The sequence below is a fragment of the Vigna radiata genome, chromosome 1 (assembly GCF_000741045.1).
Source record: "Vigna radiata var. radiata cultivar VC1973A chromosome 1, Vradiata_ver6, whole genome shotgun sequence".
NCBI classification, from domain to species: Eukaryota; Viridiplantae; Streptophyta; class Magnoliopsida; order Fabales; family Fabaceae; genus Vigna; species Vigna radiata.
In genome coordinates, this window is record NC_028351.1 from 21,820,784 (window position 1) to 21,843,876 (window position 23,093).

General features: G+C 33.8%; 1 protein-coding gene across 2 annotated transcripts; it reads left to right on the top strand.

Moving 5' to 3' along the window:
- Positions 1 to 9,889: 9,889 nt before the first annotated feature.
- Positions 9,890 to 11,789, top strand: LOC106759299 (protein SCARECROW-like). Of its 2 annotated transcripts, none has more exons than XM_014642409.2 (2): positions 9,890 to 10,159; positions 10,240 to 11,789. In XM_014642409.2, the coding sequence occupies exon 2, from the start codon at positions 10,250 to 10,252 to the stop codon at positions 11,639 to 11,641; it is 1,392 nt and encodes a 463-aa protein (XP_014497895.1). In that variant the 5' UTR covers positions 9,890 to 10,159; positions 10,240 to 10,249; the 3' UTR covers positions 11,642 to 11,789. The 2 variants fall into 2 exon arrangements, with proteins under 2 accessions (XP_014497895.1, XP_022642106.1); XM_022786385.1 differs by having other exon boundaries at positions 10,305 to 11,789.
- The last annotated feature ends 11,304 nt before the right edge of the window (positions 11,790 to 23,093 follow it).

The following is a 23,093-nucleotide window of genomic DNA, read 5'->3' on the forward strand; positions in this document are numbered from 1 at the left end:
AGCAAACCCTAGAAAAGATGAAAAGGAGCCTAAGCATCCAAGAGATCCTCTCCAGAGAGAAAAATTAGGTTTGGCCGTTCTCCCCTGTCAAAAGAATGAATCTAGACTCGAAATAGGGGTATATATAGGTGAGGAGCGCAGCAGAAAACAGGTCCAAGCCCAACGGACCACCGCCCAGCGGTTTAAGTGTGCCACGCGGCGGTTTCCCATAAGCCTCCAAACCACCCGGCTGTAAGGATCACCGCCCGGCGGTTTCCCTCCAAATCGCCTAGCGCCAATGCCAGTGTCTACTCCTCACCCTGGACCGCCCAACGGTGTAAGTTGTTGTCGGGCGGTGCGTCGACTCTTCATATCTTCAATTTTCTTCTCTTTTCTTGAGTCTATGACCTTTATCTTCAACTCCATTCTTCATTTCCTCAAAATAGCTACAAAACAATGCAAAACAAGCATAATATCGCTAAAAACAGCTTTCGACTCTCTACAGACTCATTTATTTAGTTTTGCTTGATTCTAAGCTCATTCCAAGTATTAAAGGGCGTAATTAGGTCTAAAATGACATATGAAAATAATTGTTTTTTAACCTTCATCAATATTGAAATTCTTGTTTTATTCATATGCTTGCATGTGCTTATATTATCAATTGTTGGGTTTCTTATCTATGCCTAATGCTTTTATCATTTAACTCATTCGGTAAATGATATTTGCCTTTGTCAATACGGGGACGTATGGGGAAGTCCTGAACTGATAGGGAATTCCTTGATTAAGCAATACTGCCTAGAGATAGGGGTAGGACGATAAATTGTATTTTGCTTCAGTGTTTAATGCATTATTAATTACTCAGGGAGACTAGAGATAGTAAACTAGTAATTAATAGTAGGCTCTTTTCGCCAAGAGATTGGGTTTAGTGTAGGCTAAGAAAGTTTGCATGGCAATTAGATAATTAAGTGAATTTAATAAGAAGAGTAGATATAAGAGAGTGGATAAGATGAAATTGTAAATCCCAACAACTCCATTCATCCATATCTTTTCCTTGCCAACTGAATCACTTGCATTTGCATGTTTATTTTCGTTCTTTGCATTCAACCACAAATTTATTTATTTACAAGTCCTATAAGGTTAATTTACATGAAAGATAAGGCCTAAGAGTCCTTTGGGAGACGATACTCGGACTTACCGTTTATATATTACTGGATAACGATCTGGTACACTTGCCAGGAGCTTAACAGTAATTTTGTACTAATATGTAATTCATACATAATTTAAAGAAAAAGGATTAGTAGATAAGAGATAAATATAATTAATCATTTAAACTTATTTTTTTTCCATCTTTTTTATCTTTATTAAAAAGCGATATGAATGACTAAATTATTACTCCCCTTAAATAAATTAACTCCCCTTAAATATAAACCATAAAAAAGATAAATATTAAGGCAAATATTTCATTTATAATATAAAGAAATAAAATAACATAGGAAGAGATACAAATGCAAATGACATGCATGAGGGATGTGTGAACTTCATCACTATCATCATTTAGAAGTTAAACTAAATCCTCTAGTGCATGGACCATATCATTTAAACTCCTAAGAAGAGAGCATACTTCCTCATGCCTAAAGACTTGAAGAAGAGACATGTTAGATAATTGCCTGAACAAACTCTCTAAGGACTAAAAATGACGGGTTGAAGTTGGTGTAGACGGTCCCGCTTCATCCTAGATATCATCCATCTATTAACCTTCGTCTTCATCTTATGGGTTCCCTGCATCATCTCGATAGACGTAGGTATTGCCTTGCAAGATGAAACCCATATGACAGAGGGAATAACTCCCTATCTGACTCCCAGGATGAGTGCTCTAGAATGCCTCAGTTGAGGCATCTACTCCCTTGTATTCACAAATCCTTTAAACCAAATGAGCATGGGAAAGAGGATAATGAATGTTCCTCTTAGCCTTTATCATAGTGTCGCAAATGAGGCTTGGCCAGTTGATGACTTGGGCTCAAGCCCAATTGTCTTAGTTTAGCATTTCTTTTACTTGTATTAGACATGTGTAAATTGTGTTAGGCATGTGGGACTTTTAGTCCTATAAATAGACATGCCAACACTTATTGTAATTACTTTTGAGATATTGGATTAAATTTTCTGTTGAGAGAACTCCATATTTTAATCCCCTTGAAAGTCAAGGCTGAAGAATCCAAGGGATTCCCTCAGCCACCTTCCACTCACATTTCCATTCTCCTTATTTCCCACATCAGATTCTCACTCTTCCACGTAATCACTTCTCCACCATTTTGCATCCTCCGCTTGCCTTGTTTATTCCATCTATTCCACGTGAGCCTATTTCTCGAAGCCTCCAAAGCACATCAACATTTCTCTCTCGCCAACATTCTAGAGAGCCTGATAGCTTTCGCATTTATCTCCTTCGCAGAGCATCATCCACCGAACCACATCATCACCTCCGCGTCTCAGATCAGCACCGTAAGTTGATCTCATCTTCTCCGAGCCATTTCTTTCCCCTTTGGCCGATCGTTTTTGACCTTTTCCTTCCAACTCACCGATTGAAATCAGATTCGACTCCTTTACACTGATTAAATCTTCATCTCCGACCTTTCTACTGTTTAATCAGTCATTCTCACTAATTAAACTAGCCTAAACCGCCAGATCTAGATCATACATCAAACAAACCTCCGACCTAGGGTTTGTAGATCTTCCGCTGCCTCACTTCCTAAACCTTGCGTTCAACTCCATTTTCTCGGATTCCTTGCTTATCTGTATCGAAGCGGAGTCATCAACAGTGAATCTTGATCTCATTGAGTATCCCATAAATGATCATCAAATCTGCCTCGGAGCACTAAGCATGATTCAAAGCATGGGAACAAAGCAGACACACGATCAGATAGTGGATAAGCCTCTCATCACTCCTATGGCCACCCACAAGTAATTGCTTCTTGTTTACTGGTACCTCAAAATTCTTCAAGAAGGAACATAAGACCATGATCTTGTTGAAGCCTTCTAAGCCCCGAGCCAGCATCATAACATCTTCATCTACTTGCATTTGAGCCACTATATCGATATATTTTCATCCAAAACAATGTTTAGCCAAATCAGCTTGAGTCGAAAGTCGATCAAAGTAGATTTCGATTGAAGGTCAAACTAAGTAAACTAAATAATTAGTCAAATTAACTAAATATTTTTAAAATAAATGTTTGTCTTACAAACTTAAATTGCTTAATTCAAATATAAACGTAAAAATATGAAACATTTCAATTTTCACGTCTACATAAAATATTTAAGAAATAAAAAGAATTTATTTATACGTAATTTAAATATAATGTATTTTAATTTTTTAAAATTATTCAAATTTCTTATTCCAAGACAAGGTAAGCTATATATATATATATATATATATATATATATATATATATATATATATATATATTTATTTATTTATTTATTTATTTATTTATTTTGTAGAACTTAAAACTAATTAAATTAAAAAAAAATTAAATAAATTTACTAGATAACTTTTACAAATTAGTTTATACTTTTCTTAGAGAAATTTGTTAAAGAAAACACTTCTAAAAGAAAAAAATAGTAAACAATATTTTTTCTAACTTAACGTGTATACACAGTGACATAAATTTAGAGAAACTTTATATGAGAACTTATACAAATTAATTTTATTCTATGACGAAACTTATTCACTTTTCCTTATTATTTATCTCTTAAAAGTTACACCACCAGTGGAGAAAGGGTTTTAGACGTATGTTATTTTGAGCTTTTAACGTTTTTTTCACCACCGACGTCATTACGAATGACGTTAATGGGACGTCGAATTTCCATATAACAGACGTCTATACAGTCGTCAGTTAGTGCCATGTCCGACGTCAATAAACGTCGGTTAAGGCCTACTCCGACGTCTAATAGCATCATATAGACGTCGTTGTGGGAACCAATCGACGTCTAAGAGTACTATAAAGACTTCAAACATGTCACTAACCGACGTCTAAGGTCACTATAGATGTCGGTGTATGCATTAACCAACGTCTAACACAGTCGTTGTGTTTTAGTGCAGTTTTGTTCCTGTCTTTGGATAGCCTAGTACCACACTTTGTCTTTGCTAGTTTCCCCCAAAAAAAAGATTGCGTCTTTTGAATTTCTCATGACCTTTCAACCCAAAACCGAACCTGGGTTCTTGCCTAGTTCCATTTTCAACCGCAAGAGGGAAAAATTACGGTGAAACGATAACTAGGCAACAACCCAGGGTCGTTTTTGGGTCGAAACACCATAAAAAATCCAAAAGAAGCCGCTTTTTCTGGGAGGCAGCTAGCAAAGGCAGAATGTGGTACTACGTTACCTCGAGAGAGAAACAAAATTGCACTAAAACACAGCACAAGGAAAACAAATTTTAATCAGTTGAATCAGAAGATAATCGATGAAAGACTAATACAATCTGACTAAACAAAGTTTAAACGGTTTAAATAGAAAAAGAGGTACCTGGAATGCAATGCCGCAAGAGAGAAAAAGGAGAGGAGGAAGACGATGATGTTTGCGAAACTGGGAGTCTGTGGTTTATTTAACATGAATTGAGGCGTCGGTTGCTACAGAAACCAACGTCTATAGTTAGCTAGACGTCAGTTATCTCACTAATATGACGTTCAAGATAACTTTTATACTGCCTTTTGCATGCACCTTAGACGACGGGCACAAGGGGCGTCGACGTCTACGGCGTTGATCGGAATGACTTTTCAATTGCGGTCAGGGAAGTAGACGACGGTTGTCCTGGGGCGCCGACGTCTATAACATTTTAGACGTCAGCCCCCTACTACTTGACGTCGAAGTGCATGCGAGTTTGGTGAGTAGAATTAATTACAGTCACATAGACGTCGTTCTCCTTGAAACCAGACGTCTATATGGTTGACTGTCTTCCTGCCTCCTGATAGGCCCATTAACGTCAAGTTAAGGGAGCACTGACGTTTATAACATTATAGACGTCGATTATTTATTACGTGACGTCTAAGCGCTTGGGAATCAGGTGAAGAGCATTAATTGCAGCCAGATAGACGTCTGCCCTCCGTCACAACCGACGTCAATGGGGTAGAAAAGACTGTCTTCTCGCCTACCTCAGGCCCTTGGACGTCTGGTTAGGGCAGAACAGATGTCTACTATATCATAGACATTGTTTGCCCTAGAAATCGATGTCTTGTTTACCAACTTATTTACGGTAATACCACTGTCCATTAATATACGTCGAGTCACCCTTTAACCAACGTCTTATGAGTGACGTTAAAACAGCGTTTTTGCACTAGTAGAAATAAGTTTTTCTAAACATTACCTTATTCGAAAACTAATTTTAACTTGTTACAATACTATTTTATGAGAAGATCTCATAAAAGTTCATTTTCAAACATAATTTAAATATTACTTTATAGGTTTATAAGTGACATATCTTAATGGAATTATTGGAGAATCTTTTAGTCAGATTCATTATTTTTTATCTTTATTTTTAAAATTAAATTTAAATTTCATTTCGTAATAAATATAGAACAATAAGTTAAAATTTATACTAATAAAATTTGTTATTTATTATTTTATCTATTATTCATACTGAAGTACCTGTTAATATTTAGACTATATCTCCATGTAAAAGAGATATGTTAAAAATTCTCCTCAATTAAAAATAAAGTTAATCTATAATATATGAATGATACTAACCTTATTTTATATGTCAATTTTAAAAGATTAAGTTAAATTTAAGATTAATGTTTTAACCATTTATATACAAGGTAAAAATAATGCACTAATTGGAGGAAGAGAAATTCGTTCAAAACTACCTTAGAAACTTAAACTTATATTGAGATTAAATATTTTACCTTTCAAAATTATAGCTGAAAATCCATCTATGGTTTATAAAATATATAATGTGATAAGAGAAAGATAAGAAAATAACAAAGATTTAATATATTTGTATATCCAAGATTATTATATTACAGCTAGGAAGCTATGTCTCATCCTATCCCATGTAGAAGTAGTAAATTATTGGAAGGGGAATGCATTAATAATTATGATGATCTACATATGTATATAAAAGGGAAAAAGAAATATACATTAAAAGTGTATAAAATTACCATTTGATATTGTTTGGAAATAATGGGAAGGTTCCCGAGTGAAAGTGTGATACCCCTGCTTGTTCCATTGCTCTATCTCTCCATCCATCAAAATTTTCCTTTTAATGACTGACACGATAGCTATAAGTACAGACAACATCACCTTCTTTTCTTTACACCACCACTCTTACCCTACTACCTTCCCTTCTCTTCTTTTTCATCTTAGCACGCAAAGGCTTTCATCACGCAAAGTGAAAACAACATAAATTTTGGAAGCCTTTCTTTTCTTCATCAAGAAAAACCCTCACGTGCTGTTGTCTGACACCCACCAACCTCAATTAGAAATTTGGAATGCCTTCAATTACTTGTCTCCTTCACTCCTTTTCTTTTAACCCCACCATTCACCCTCCTAATTAAACTCTTCCTGTTATATTTCTTCAGGTTAGTGTTCATCCAAAATGTAAATAAAAATGTTTTATCATACTTTTATTTCAATCTCGTTCTGTTTACAAAATACTTTGATGATAGAGGTATCTTCTGCTTTGCATGTATCACGTACGTTTTAAAAATTAATCTTTGATGGAGTATGTTAATCTTACACAAAAATATATCTAAAAAAAATAAATATCGGTTGTAAGTTTTTCTTATCTAAATTGTATATAGCTTATAAGTTTTGCTTATTTTTAAATGTGTTTTTAATTAACTTAATGTTGTAAAGCTCATTTAAAACGTAAGATTTACTCATGATTTATAATAAGATTACGTAAATTTTAATAACACTTTGTATGATTGAATTAGTTAATGATTTAAAAATGTTTCATAATGTGCAACTTAATAACTATAATAATATAATAATCATTCGGATATATTTTAATACTATTTTAATAGAAATTTATTTTTCATCTACTTTATAAAAATAAATTTTAATTTTAATTCAATTCTATTGTTGGTTTATAAAATAATGTTTAAACTGATTTATATACTATAAATTTATATATAAATACATCGATCATGTCGGGATTTATAATTTTGAGTATAAAATTAAATATTAATATGTATTCGATAATTATTTAATAATAAGTGATATAATAAATTCAATAAATAATAAATATTGTTTGTTTTTTTTTTTTGTTAAAGTAGGTTTAAGATAATTTTAATAGGGGAATTTTAAACTTAGTTTATCTTTATAAAAATTTACTTTATTTTATATAGATTCTCTAACATTACTCTTAAGATAAGATTTAATTCTATCTTGTACACTATAAACAAACTATTCATAAAACATTTGGAAACAAAAAACTTCTCTGAATTTTGTTTTATCCAACAAATCATATTGAGTTTGGGATCATTGTTTTAAAAGAAATGGAAAATGAAAATGATGAAGGAATTTGGAAGATCGAGAAAAGAATATGGATAAGATATGTCTGACGCCAAAGGCATGTTTTTCTACCTTACCACTTTATTTTCCCTGACTTTCCTTTTCCGTCTTTCCCGTGGATTTTGAATTTCTAACCCCTAAATCTTTTCCTTCCCCCTTTAACCCTCTTCTTTCATCACGTTCAGACAAAAAGAGGTTTCTTGCATTTGGGATTTGGTCTTCGTCTATGGTTGCTGCTACTGTCCTTTTTCCCTTCTTGCAGATTTACTAGGGATATGCAAATCAAACAACTTGTTTCTGCACCATGCTTTCCATTGTTCTCTTCACTTTCGAATATACAGATCTTATAAATTAATACATAATACATACATAGACCATAATAAACATTATTACTTATTAATCAATTCTGAAAGATAAATTAAACATTAAGATAATCAAGAATATCATAACCTAATCATTGTTGTTGGTCTTTTGTCACTGACCAGAGATAAAATTATTGTTTAATTTCAAATTTGAGATGTTTATAGTTTAATGTCAAAAATATATTGAAAATTATCAACTAATAATATCATCAAAATATAACATATATATAATAAGTATTATGAGATTGAATACAAACCTAAAGTATTTTATTTACGATTTATGCATGAAAGTTGCAAAATCATCTTTAGATTGCGTGAGGCAATATATTGTGTCCTATATTTAGAGGATATTAATTAATTTCTATTTATTTAACATATCCTCTTGATCTCATCAAGAATTTAGTATTTCTTTTTCATGTATGCAATTTGGTATCTAATCTATATGACCGTTTCAAATGCTACCAACTTCAATGCACATAACTTCTCTCCCACAATTTGGTTATATGGCTATTTGAGAAAGATAACCATGAAATAAATATCTCAGATATGGGAAATTAAATAATATAATAGTTTTTAATAATTTTTTTAAATGATGTGTTTTGTTTTACTGTTTTAACTTTCTAGTTACTTAAGTTATTAATTAACAGAAATTCTCTGCTTGAATCGGTAAATTCTTCCGCACAATTTCCTCTATTTTTAATAAAACATATATGCTAAAATCTAACAAGGGATTCTAATTATGTTCATATTTCAAACATTGATTTCTTATTATTATACTTTTACACGAGTAATTGAAAAAAGAAAGAATAGAACTGTGACTACACTGTATGACAGTATTAAACAGGTAGAATTGATCAAAATATCATGTGTTTTCGTTGACAAGTTTTATGAGGGATTTATTTATATGATGGGTAGAAAATTGAATTGTATTACTTGATGTGGACAAGGCTTATATTCGCATTGGAAGATGCTTTGTGGATAATCCATTTTGTCCCTGTTTATCCCCAACACTAGAAAAATCAAATTGAATAATCAAACACAAGTCCATTCCAAAATGGAAAAAATAACAAATGAAATTTAGTTCACACAGGAGAAGTTAGGTCACCTTTTTGTTTGCATTCATTTGTCTTGGGATATGACAAGGTCTCAAAATTCTCATCGCAGAGGATCCCAATGTACTTGAGGAATATATGCTAAGAAAACCCATAATCCTTTGTACGAAGCTCTAATAATGTAAATTAGAAACATTTTTAGAAGAATAGGGTATCCAAGTTTCTTCGATTCCATCAAACGATTAAAGAATATATATAAAATAATCAAACGTTCTAATTAACCATTACTTACTATGCATGGCATTGACTTTTGTTGTATCATTCAAATTCAGTGTATTCCCACACCTTATTCGTATCTTTGAATGATGATAAACGAATCTTAGCTTAGGGTTGAATTATATAGATTGCAACTCTATTATAACTCCTGCTAACATTTGATTTGTTTTCACCGATTAATAAGTTTTTATTTTAATATTGATTAAAAACACATTGATATATAAAAAAATATTTACAATAATTGAATTAATTTTTTTTTATATGCTATGAAATACTATTAGATTGATTATATCACACTCTAAATGGGTACGTTTTTCTTGGCAAAATGTTATCATAATTCAAGACTACTGTTGCACTAGACCTAACCTATTAATATGTTCAAATTATATGTTTGGAAGTATACACGTCTTTATTAATGTCCTTTATTGTAGTTTCTGCATCAAAGCCAACTTGAGATTTGTAGGAAAAAAAATTGTACTCTCTAAACCAAACCATGATTTGGGATGCACAAACAACAATATCTAAACATGTACAACGTTAGGAAATTGAAAAGAAGTTAAGGAATAAAGGAACATGATATCTTGAAGGGGATTCAAGAAATCTGGTTGGGACAATTAATAAAGAAGGAAAAAAGTGTGTAATTAAAGACAATTTCTTAAGACGGTACGTTTTGATTCCCATCGACACTGCTGTCTTATGTCTAATGCGTATGGCATCTTGCAAGCCTTCTCAACTACCAAAGGAGTGGGAGTTAATCTAAAAGCCAAACATAGCATAGAATTTAAAAGCAGTCCAATAATAAAGACACATCAACGTGTTTTCCTAACCCCAAAAACACTGATTCTAGAGAATAAAAAGATACCCTTCTTAATCTCTCCGTCTTATTTGGAAACAATACACAAGAAAAATCTCTTATTATCATTTGTCGGTCTTATTTATATATATACACACCATGTCACAAGACAAAGTTTGTGAGCTGTTTCCCAGGTAAAGCCAACAAACACAGAACATAGCAAACACTTTGTAATATGTTCGAGATCTATTGATCATTGTTCTTTCACTTACAGCTTCAGATAAATGGAAGGTTCAGAGGAAGAAGAGCTTCTAAATCTTACTCTTTCGGTTGATGCAGGTGGAGAGAGGAGAAAGAAAGGAAGGGCAAGGGATGATGATACGAATTCTCTTGTTTTTCCTATGAAGTCCAGTGAAGGGTATGAAGGGAAGATCTTTAGGCTGCTACAAATGAGGGAGCTGATGCTAAGAGAAGATCACAGAAGAAAAGGAGTGGTTGAAGATGGGAATAATGGTCTTCCTTTGATTCATTTGCTTCTTTCAACTGCCACTTCTATTGATGAGAGAAACTACTGTGCAACTCTTGAGAATCTGATTGAGTTGTATCAAACAGTTTCCCTAATAGGTGATTCAGTTCAACGTGTGGTAGCCTACTTTGCTGACGGTTTGGCTGCAAGGCTTCTCACAAGAAAGTCCCCTTTCTATGACATGGTCATGGAGGAACCGACAAGTGAGGAAGAGTTTCTTGCATTCACAGATCTCTATAGAGTCTCACCCTATTACCAATTTGCTCACTTCACAGCAAACCAGGCCATTTTGGAGGCCTACGAGGAGGAGGAAGAGAGGAACAACAAAGCACTTCATGTCATTGACTTTGATGTCTCCTATGGCTTCCAATGGCCTTCTCTCATTCAATCACTTTCTGAAAAGGCAACCAGTGGCAACAGAATATCCCTCAGGATAACAGGTTTTGGGAACAACCTGAAAGAATTGCAAGAAACTGAGGCCAGATTAGTTAGCTTCTCAAAAGGGTTTAGTAACCAACTAGTGTTTGAGTTCCAAGGGCTTCTAAGAAGCTCATCAAGGCTCGTCAACCTGAGGAGAAAGAAAAATGAAACTTTGGCAGTGAACCTTGTTTCTTACTTAAACACTTTGAGTAGTTTCATGAATGTCTCGGACACATTAGGCCTTGTTCATTCTCTTGGCCCCTCCATTGTTGTATTGGTGAAACAAGAAGGTAGCAGGAGTCTGAAGACCTTCTTGTCAAGGTTCACTGAGTCTTTGCACTATTTTGCAGCCATGTTCGATTCACTAGATGATTGCTTGCCACTTGAGAGCACTGAGAGATTGAGGATTGAGAAGAAGCTTTTGGGGAAAGAGATCAAAAGCATGCTCAACTATGACATGGATGGTGTGGATTGCCCAAAGTACGAGAGGATGGAAACATGGAAAACAAGAATGGAGAATCATGGGTTTGTGGGAAGAAAAATTAGCTCAAAGTGTGTGATCCAGGCGAAGCTGCTTCTGAAGATGAGGACCCATTATTATCCTCTACAGTTTGAGGAAGAGGGTGGAAGTGGGGGTTTCAGAGTTTCTGAAAGGGATGAAGGAACAGTTATCTCTTTGGGATGGCAAAATAGGTTTCTTCTCACAGTCTCAGCATGGCAACCAATTTGACAGAATAGATACTCCTTCATTCCTAGGTTCTAACTTTCATCATTTTGGTAAAAAATCTGCACTCAAAATGATGAATTTTAACTTCTATTTTTCTATATATATTTCTTTGGCTAAAATATGTTAACGTTGTTGACTAGAAATATATATATATATATATATATATATATATATATATATATATATATATATATATATATATATATATATATATATAAAGAGCCTTTAGTACTTGCTAGATTGTCTAAGTAATTATTAAAGTAAATAGATGAAATATGCAAAGGAAGTTATGTTTCTCTGCTTCCCGAGGTTCAATATGAAGAACCCTAATTTAATTTTCATTTTTCTTTCTTCTTTTAGCTAAAAACAGAAAACCTTAGTTTGAGTCATCAACACATCTATTTCCCAGAAGTATAAATGTATAACCATATATTTAAAAAGTTTATATATATATATATATATATATATATATATATATATATAAAGCGCATGGCAAGTGCTCTTGTTGATGAAATAATTATGTGTACCTATATAAGTAATAGAAAATGCTATTATGTTAAAATATCAGATTTGTAAAAAAGAATATACAGCGATTGGTAAAATTTCATATAAAAGTATTAATATTATGAAACTTATTTGTTGAAATTCTTTAGTAGCAGCATGCTTGTAGACAGGTAAGTATAGTTCGCTCTCAGAGCATATAATTTATTGTTTACAAGGTAGGTGATGGATAACGTGTATATTAAATAAAGGAGGAGGAAATGTTCATTTTAGGAATATTTATATAGCAATTACACATTTTCAGAAATAAAATATTTAGTCATAAAAAAATATACTAAATATAGTGATAATAGAATTAAGGGCGTATATATAAACTATTTGTAGTTCTTTTAGTAATTAGCATAACATTCATCAAAGTATCTTTTTCAAATACAAATTAAAGTACGAAAAAAATAATCTATATAACGAATTATGGACATACAAAAAATAAATAGGAAAGCTTAGTGATATTAATACCCATATAACGTACGTGTGGTGGTGTTGGTTAAGATAAGATAACAAATAAGAAACAAATAAATTCCAGATCAAAATTATTTCCTATGTAAGATTGGGATTAAAAAAATCCGTAGGCACAGGTATCCGCGGATAAAACCTGCAGCGGATAGTAACTACTTACGGGTAACGGGTAATGGGTATTTTAATATTTACTTCTAAACGGGTCGGGTATGGGTAGTATACTATCCGACCTGCGGATACCCGTTACCCAAAAATATAATAAAAAAAATTAATTTATATATTTTTTAATTAAATTTAATTAAAAATAAAATAAAATTATATTTTATTAGATTAAAAATTTAATTAAAATTAAATTTTAATTTATATTTTATATACATATATATATATATATATATATATTGTAATTTTATTTAAATTTAAAATGTAAATTTTTCTTTTTTTAAGTTTTGCAGGTATGTCCAGGTACCCGCGAGTATTTTTTAAACGAATACCTGACGAGGTGGTAAGTACATTTTTATTTGGCGGGTCGAGTAACGGGTAGGCACTATTCGTGCCCAACCCAACCCGTTGTAATCCCTAATTAGGATGCACAAAATAGAGGAAAAAAAAACTCACAGACACCATAACTTTTTAATATGATAAAACTTCGATATAGAGGAAACTGTAGAAAATAACAATAGGAGACATACAACAAAAATACAAAAGGAATATCCCAATTTATTTTATTAGCCAATGCTATATGAATAAATAGCATAAGGTTTACAACAACTAAAAAAATACAAAAGTAAATTAAATTGTCAAAATTAGTTTCACTTATTTTGTAACACTCTTCCTTAAGTCAAAAGTTGTGTTAATATGCATAACACCAACAAATTTTCTTAAAAATTAAAACATTTCACCCTTCAAAGCTTTAATAAACATATTTGCAAGCAAGACTTCAAATTTGCAGTACTTACTTCAAGTTTTCCATTAAGTTTTCCATCATTCGCTTGTTCACACAAGAACTGAAAACAAGTTTCAATATGTTTACTCCTTCTTGTTGAGATTGTTGACAACACAATATCTATATCACTCTAGTTTTTTATGATGACAACACATTTTTAATAACACACATATGTTGTTGTTGTGTTACATGTTCTTATGCTGATTGGTTGATATATTGTTGAATATATTTCTGTGTTATACTGCTATGTGAATGCATACTTATTGAGCTTGTACATGTTACATCATATCTGGTTGCATTACACATGTTTTAAAGGATAAAAACCACATACACTTTGTGAACTTATAACTGTGTGACAAAGCTGCAGTTTACTTGACTCCATTACTAAATTGAATCGACTATACTAAAGTCTTTGTACAGACTTTTAGAAACAGTGCTATGTGAGATTTTGTGAAGGAAATAATTTTAAAATGCTCTGACATGTCGAAGTCAACTGTGTGCGCCACACATTCGACTGTATTAGTTGTTTGCTTTGAAATTTTGTTATGCTCATGAACAGTAACGACTATATTTTTAAAAGTTAGTTGAGCATTGATGAAAGTCAACTGTATTGAATGAGAATTTATTTTATTTGACTGAATGCTACTGGTCTGACTAATCTATTATAACTGTCATAACCTAGTCGACTGGATTAGTAGCATATTCGACTAAGGGAGCGTCTGATTAACAGAATTCTATAGATAGATGGAACCTGAAGTTGTTCTAAGACTTTTGGATATTTTTTTATCTAACACTTTCAGATTCTATTTCAAATTGTTTCTCTGAGATTATAGAGCTCCAAGAACTCTTCAAGAAGACGGTGGTGATCTTGGTTAAAGGAGATTCAAAGGGAGATTGATTGTGCGTTCACTGCTTTATCACATATCTTCACATTGAGGTGTTCTCTGGTTGATCAAGATTCTTGTTGGCATTCGTGATGATTACTGTGGTTACCTGTTGTGATTACAGGGGATAGACTCGTGGAGTCTAGTTCACTTTAAGAATTGTTCAAAGTGGTTTTGCAGATTGTAGGAGAGGGGACATCTTGTTGCAAGTCTTGCTGTGTGGTTTGCCTATATTTTGGTTAGAGGGTTATAAAGGTATTTTATATTTTTGACGTAGAGGTCTTCTATAAAAGTCTTGTTGTAAAAACCTTGCCATTATAGTGCATTTGCTTCCTAGTACAGAAAGGACACTGGATGAAGGCATTGAGGCCGAACCAGTATAGAAACTAGCATTTGATTTCTCTATCCCTACTCTTTTAATTACAGTCAACTTTATTATCTGCATATTCAGCTACGATTTTCCGCTGCACACGAATTTTCATTACTTGCAATTCAAGAAAGTTTGTAAAGTTTTTTACTTTGTATAAAAGATTGCGAAAAAACTCTGATTTTGAAAACCCATCAATTCAACCCCCCCCCCTCTTGGTGTAAAAAGAAGCTTACCTGTTTTCCAACAATGGCACTAGAGTTGGTTTTCATAAAATATTTGAAAAACTAGTCGAATCTGATTTTCATTGAATCGACTATAAACCTTGGGATGGCTTCCTGTTTTCAAACTTTTGGTGAAGGTGCTTCAACAAACAGACCACCTCTGTTTGCTGGTGAAAATGATCCTTTTTGGAAAATCAGAATGCAAATCTTTCTTGAATCTGTGGATAAAGGAATTTGGGATGCAACCTTGAATGGTCCTTTTATGCCTACTAAAATTGTTAATGAGAAAACTCTTATAAAACCTTTTACTACATGGTTTGCTGATGAAAATAGAAAAGCTCAGTATGCTATTAAGGCTAGAAATATTATTGCCTCTACACTAACAGTGATGAATTTTTCAGGATATCTCAATGCAAATCTACAAAGGAAATGTGGGATGTCTTAGAGGTGACACATGAAGGCACGAATGAAGTGAAGAGAGCAAGGAAAAAGGCTTTAATACAAGAGTGTGAACTTTTCAGGATGAAGGTTGGTGAGACTATCTATGATGTCTATAAAAGATTCACACACATTGTTAATCATCTTATGGCTCTCGGGAAAGTGTTTGAAAAAGAAGAGATCAACATCAAGATTTTGAAGAGTCTGGATAGAAATTGGCAACCAAAAGTCACTACAATCTTTGAGTCCAAAGACCTTACAAGCATGAACATGGCTACCTTGTTTGGCAAGCTACGAGAACATGAATTGGAACTTGGTAGATTAAAGGATGAAGAGGAGATTGAGGAAAAGAAGTCTATCACTCTGAAGGCTACAAGCAAGAATAACTCAAAGACAGAGAACTCAGATGAAGACATGGACAAAAAAGAACTGATGACATTGATGGTAAGAAAGTTTAGTTGACTTATGCAAAATGATAGTCAACTTACTAACCATGCAGGTCAAAGATAAAAGAGAAGCTTCAGAACAAATGTTGTCCATTGTTACGAATGTGGAAAGGAAGTACATATCAAGCCAAATGTCCAGAATTGAAGCCTAAGCAGAAAGGAAAGAAAAGATTCCCTCAAGACAAAAGCATGAAGCAAAAAGGAGCATACATTGCTTGGGAAAGTACAGATTCTGAAAACTCAAGTGATGAGGATGTTGATAATGAGGAGGAATCCAACATGTGCTATATGGCTGGAACATCACAAGATGACTATGACAGCGATGCTGAATTCGAGAATCAAACTATAGAAGTGAAGCATCAACAACTATTGGAAGTATTCAGAGAACTACATGCTAAAGCAATGCGACTGAAGTACAAGGTTAATTGACTGAACTCTGAAAATGAGAAATTAGAAAAGGAATTGAAAGATGCTTTGTTATCTGCTAAGGAAATTAAAATTGAAACTGTTACAATAGAAAAACCTTGTGAAAAATGTCTTAATCACATTGAGAAAATAAATTACTTAATACGCTAGCCAAATTCACTCAAGGTAGAGACAATTTGAATGTTGTACTAAAATCCTCTGGCAGAGCTATATACAGACAAGGAATAGGATATAAAGCACAGTCTAACAGAATAGTGCTGAGAGATTTGTTGATTTGAGAAAACCTGTTAACACTGCATACTTTTATTGCAATTGTGTTGGTCACAATGTTAGAAACTGTTATTATAGAAATGTTGTTGTTCCTAAAGGATTATATGTATGGAGACCAATGGAACAAGTGATGAGAATTGACAAACAAGGACCCAAAATAAAATGGGTACCAGCAACAAAAACTTGATTTGTTTTGCAGGATATCTAGGAGATGCTGTTTGAACTCAAGGATGAATCACCTTGGAAAAATCAAAATCTTGAGTATCTACAACCGGTAAATTGTATCATTCTGTTGCATTATGCTTGAGCTTATTAGTTGTGGATGTTTGATTGCATGAGTGAATGTTTGTATGCTTAATTCATTGAATGAGTTTGAAAAATTGTTTTCACGATTTTTAGTCGACTGCATTATTATTTAATTCGACTATTGTCTCTATATGTTTTAAACTCTGTTTTTTGAATTTCTTATGAGATACAGTAGTCAACTATATGTGTTTAATGAATTTGACTATGGTCTCTATTTTCAACTGTAAATGTTCGTTGTATTTTATCAAAATGGGTCGCACTCTTTTTACCATTTCTCGTGCTCTTTTTATATGGGTCTTCTTGTGTTGTGTATTACATTCTTGTATCCGTGTCTTGTCAAAACTCCAAGAAACCCTATCTAAGTTAGAAAGATTAATCAAGAAACCCATTTTCATGGCTTCTTCAAGTCGGTCTGCTTTCAGATAGAAGGGAGAAGAGATTATTTCAAACAGAGGCTCTGACCCTATGGGTTGGATAAGTGACGAAGAGAGTCGAAGAAAGTTTATGAATGCTACTCCAAAGATTGTCGCTGACCCTATGAATGTTAACCTGACTCTATTCAAGAATGAAGGATTCACATTTCCCATACTGGTTGGAGAGACAAGGACTTTCAACTTTCGTAGAGATGAAAGGCTATTGCTATCCCAACTAAGTCAAGGTCTTTTATCACAATCTGAAGTTAGAAGATGATATTATATACTCAAGGGTGAAAGGTATTGATATCTACATTGATGATCTTATCTGGAACATTGTTACAAACTTACCATCGGAAGGAGCATTATCACATCTTCCAACTGCTGGAATCAATACCCTGCTGAGCAACAAACAAGTTTACAGGGAATGGCTCAGATTCCCTGGTATGTATGATACTGAAAATGTCTTTGCACATGAGGAACTACAAAAAGAAGAAAAGATTGTGGCTCATTTGCTGGCAAAGGTGATTCTACCAGGAATAGTTTTGAAGGATCGAATGACTTCGGAGGACATCTATCTTCTTCATGCGATAAGGAACAACACATATGTTAACTGGTTGCGTGTGATAAAAGATCACATGAAGAACTCAGCATTGAAGAGATCACTGTATCTACCATATGCCTGTCTAATGAGAAAAATTCTTGTTCTTCATGGTATAGATATAAGAAATGAACAGAAAAGATTCTGGGGGTCCTCGAATGTCTTCAATAGAGATTCCTTAATGTCACTAGGGATAGTAAAGACCATGAATGGATGGAACTTCATGGGAGAAAATTGTGTTGATCATTGCTCAAAACACTGTGATACTAAAAAATTGGATAACTCAAACTTCTTTCCTGAATCAAAATTTGATAAATATGTTGCCCAACAAATCAGAATACTGCATGAGAAGTTTGACAAACTTGGAAAAGATCACAAGGATGCTTCAGGGATTTATGGAGAAAATTTGGCTAAGGAAGAATCATTAGGGTCCTCCTAACTTAAACTAGGGCGTATTGGAAATATTTTCACCCTTCGTACTGTTTAGAGTCAAAGGTTGTGTTTTTTGTGTCTTTTGTTTTTGTTAGTGGCTTAGCATGTCATTATATCTTTTTAGCCTTGTTTTGTTCCTACCATTGTAATATTTTTTAAACAAGGAAATGAAATCTATGTTTGAATCAATTTCAACTGCTTTAATCTGTGATAACGGTTGAAAAACAATTATTTTCATATGTCAATTTAGACCAAATTACACCCTTTAAGGCTTAGAATGAGCTTGAAATCATGCAAAATTCAATAAATGAGTCAGTCGAGAGTCAAAAGTTGTTTTTAGCGATATTATGCTTGTTTTGCATTGTTTTGCAGCGATTTTGATGAAAGTGAAGATTGGGGTTGAAGATGAAGGTCTTAGACTCATGACAAAGGAATAAAACTAAAGAAAAGAAGAGCCTAGGAACCGCCCAGCGGCAAAATTCACCGCTGGACGGTCCAACGCGAGGAGAGGGCACCAAGCGTGGACACTGGGCAGTTTTGCGATTAGAGGCAAACCGCCGAGCGGTGGACCCTTGGCGCCAGGCGGTGGCGCGATTATGGACAAACCGCCGGGCGGCGTTAGTGTGACGTCGGGCGGTTGTCTGCTGGGCTTGGGCCTGTTTTCTGTGGCGCTCCTCAGCTATAAATAGCCGTATTGCGATTTGAGATGTATTCTTTGGACAAAAGAGGGTGGCCAGACCTATTTTTCACTCCTTGGAGAAAATTTCTTGGATGCTTAGGCTCCTTTTCATCCTATCTAGGGTTTGCTTTTCCATTCTTCCATCATTTTTCATCTAGGTTCACCATGACAATGGTGAACTAAACCCTTTTATTGTTGGGGAAAACAATGTAATCTTTTGAAACTCTCTTTTATTGAAACTCTTGTTTATTTATATGATTGTCATATGCTTTGATTATCAATTGTTCGGTTTTCATCTATGCTTAAAGCTTTTGTCGTTTAACTCATTCGATAACTGTTGTTTGTCTCTATTGATACGGGAACGTACAGTACTGTCATGAACTGGTGAGAAATTCCTTGATTAAGCAATACCAACCTAGGGATATGGGGTAGGACGATCAATTGTTTTTGCTTCTGTTCTTAACGCATTATTAATTACTAGGGGAGGCTAGGGATAGCAAGCCAGTAATTAGTAATAGGCTCTTTTCGCCGAGGGATCGGGTTAAGGGTAGGCCAAGAAAGTTTGCATAATAATTAGTTAATCAAGCACATTAAACAAGAGGAGTAGATAAAAGGGAGCTAGAATAATAAAATTGTCAACCCCCAACAACTCCATTCATCCATAGCCTTTTTCTTGTCAACTGAATCAAATGCATTTGCATGTTTATTTTGTGTTTTTGCATCCACCCAATTAATTTTCTTTACAAGTCTTACAATCTCAATTCACACGAACGATAAGGCCTTTCGAGTCTCTTGGGAAGAATGATATCGAGCATTACCGATAATATTACTTGAACGATCTGGTACACTTGCCAGAGAGTCAACAATCTATTTGATTGAAATTTGTTGTGTTGAGTGATTGATTCGACTATGTATTGTGTGAAGTTGATTATGCTTGTTTTTAACTGTTACACATCTTTGCATATTGACTTGTTATGGATTATTTTTCTTGCATAACTAAAATGCTTGATCTGCAGAAGATCTTTGAAAGGTTTTGTAGGAAAAACATTGCTTTGAAAAAACTGCAGGTGGAATGCAACATCATTGGCAAGCAATGTATTCGACTAAGGAATTAATTCAATCGACTAGATTGTAACAGGGTTATAAATTCCATTTCTGGAATTTGGTTATCTTTGTTGATTGATTATGTTATCCTGATAATCTGCAATTTATCTCTGTTCTAAATTGATTATGCATATCTTGGTTGAGATAATATTGTGAGATTGTTGAAAATTGTATCATAGTTTTTGAACTATACAATTTTGTGCTATATTATTTGTATACTCTGATTGTTTGTACTGCATTATGCATCTGATCTTGTTTAGAAAATTATGCATGATGACAAGGGGAGTATTACATTCTTACACATATTTCTTCACATGCATGCATTTCAAGGGGAGTTATCATTTTCATATGAATAAATGTGATAGGGGGAGCATCAATGCATTTTATAAAATTGCTCATTTTTACTAATGCATCTCTGTTTGGTTTATCAGCATATTATATCTAAAGCATTCTTTTTTTGTTAATGCACAAATGGGGAGAAGGTTTATTAATGCTTTATGAAAGGGGGAGAATGCCTTCTGTTTCATATATGATATACTGCTTGATATATTGGTGATTGTTGTTTGGATGAGTTACATTCAGAGTATTTGAACTGTTTGATATCATTTGCTTACTCTGTTTTGTATATGTTTGTACAAACATGGTAAGTTATTAATCATGGTTGTGAATCATCAAAAAAGGGGGACATTGTTGAGATTGTTGATAACACAATATTTATATCGCTCTGGTTTTTAATTATGACAACACATTTTAATAACACACATATGTTGTTGTTGTGTTATATGTTCTTATGTTGATTGGTTGATATATTGCTGAACATGTTTATGTGATTTACTGTTGTGTGAATGCATACTTATTGAGCTTGTACATCTGGTTACATTACACATGTTTTTAAGCATGAAAACCACAAGCACTTTTGTGAACTATAATTGTGTGACAAAGCTACAGTAAAGTCGACTTCATTACTAATTGAATCGACTATGCTAAAGTCTTTGTACAGATTTTGAGAATAAGTGCTCTTACATGCCGAAGTCGACTGTGTGCGCCACACATTTGACTGCATTAGTTGTTTGTCTTTGAAATTCTGTTATGCTCATGTATAGTAACGACTATATTTTCAAAAGTTAGTTGAGCATTGATTCTGAGTCAACTGTATTGAATGAGAATTTATTTTGGTTGATTGTATGCTACTGGTCTGACAACTGTCTTGACATAGTCGACTGCATTAGTATCTTATTCGACTAAGAGAACATATGTTTAACAAAAATCTAAAAATAGATTGAACACGAAATTGTTCTAAGACTTTTGATGATCTAACATTTTTACATTCTGTTTCAGATTGATATCTCTGGTTTATAGAGCTCTAAGAATTCTCCAAGAAGACCATGGTGATCTTTCTTGAAAGAGATTCAAAAGGAGATTGTTTGTGCACTTGCTTCCTAGGTTGAAAGACACTAGATGTAGGCATTGTTGCCCGAACCAGTATAAAAACCAGTATTTGATGTATTTATCCCTGCTCTTTTATTTTTAGTCGACTGTGATATTTGCATAGTCAACTATGATTTTCCGCTGCACATAAATGTCATTACTTGCATTTCAAGAAAGACTTGTAAAGTTTTCAACTTTGTTTTAAAGATTTCAAAAAGACTCTGATTTTGAAAACTCACCAATTCACCCCCCCCCCCCTTGCTGTAAAAAGAAGCCTACTTGTTTTCCAACACAAGAGGTTAAGATGACTAAGACTCATACCCTCATAAGCAATATAACCCTTAGGAGTAATTCAACAAGAACCTGAATTGAAAGGAACCTCCCAACACTCATGCAATTCAGAAATCATGCTATTGTATAAGCAAGAATAAAAACAGATGAATTATTCTAACAATTAATGAAAAAGCATATGGAATTAAGAATCAATTCAAATACATGAGAGTTTACAAGGTTACATTATTCCCCAACAACAAATAGAAATTAGTTCCCCATAGACATGGGGGAACTCTATGAACAATGGAAGAAAGAATGAGAAAGAAAGCCTAAGAATTGGCTAAAAAGTTTATTGTTATGCTCTTCTATACCAGGGATACAAAACCTAGAGCCCCAGGGTCCTTTAAATAGTGTTAGAGGGGTGCCAGAAGAGGGCTCGGTCCAAAAGAATCAAAACGGAGCAGAAACAGGGCCCGATCCATGAAAGTCGACGCCTAGGCGTCCCATGAGACCACTGGGTGGTCAGAAAGGGTCATGCAAGGCCCAGGCGTTAAAGCTGGACACCCAAGCTACGAAGTCAAGCGGCGAGGGCCATCGCTTGGGTGGTGGACGTCGAAACAACTAACTTGAGCTTCACTTCTGGACGTTCGGGCTTCATGTTTTCCCTTCTTCTGGTGCCTTGTTTAGCCCTTCTGAGCTCCATCTTCTTGGCTTTTCATCTCTTCTTCCAATATAACCTCAATCTCTGTCAAAACAAAGGGAATTAGTCATAAAACCATTACAATCAACCTCAACTCTCTTATTCACACAATTTATTGAAAAAGCATGAATCCAAGCAAGTTTCTAAGTCAAAAAGGGTGCTTTTAGTATCAAAGTCACATCACAAATAACGGTGTTTTAAACGGTTATCAAATAACAACTACCACGTCATCCAATCTTGAAGGTAGAGTACTCAAGATCTTGTCTATAACATGTTGATCTGTGATATCGCCTTTACAAGCTCTCATTGCATCAATAAAATCTCGAATCTTATCAAAAGAATCAATTATGGTTACATTGCCCTCCATGATGAGAAACTCAAACAACTTTCTTAAGGTTTGCAACTTTACCTTCTTATGCTTGTCACATTATATAAGTCTTGATTAGAATATCTTATGCTTCTTAGTAGTTGGTGTCTTTGAAGTCTTGTTAAAAATCTTAAAAG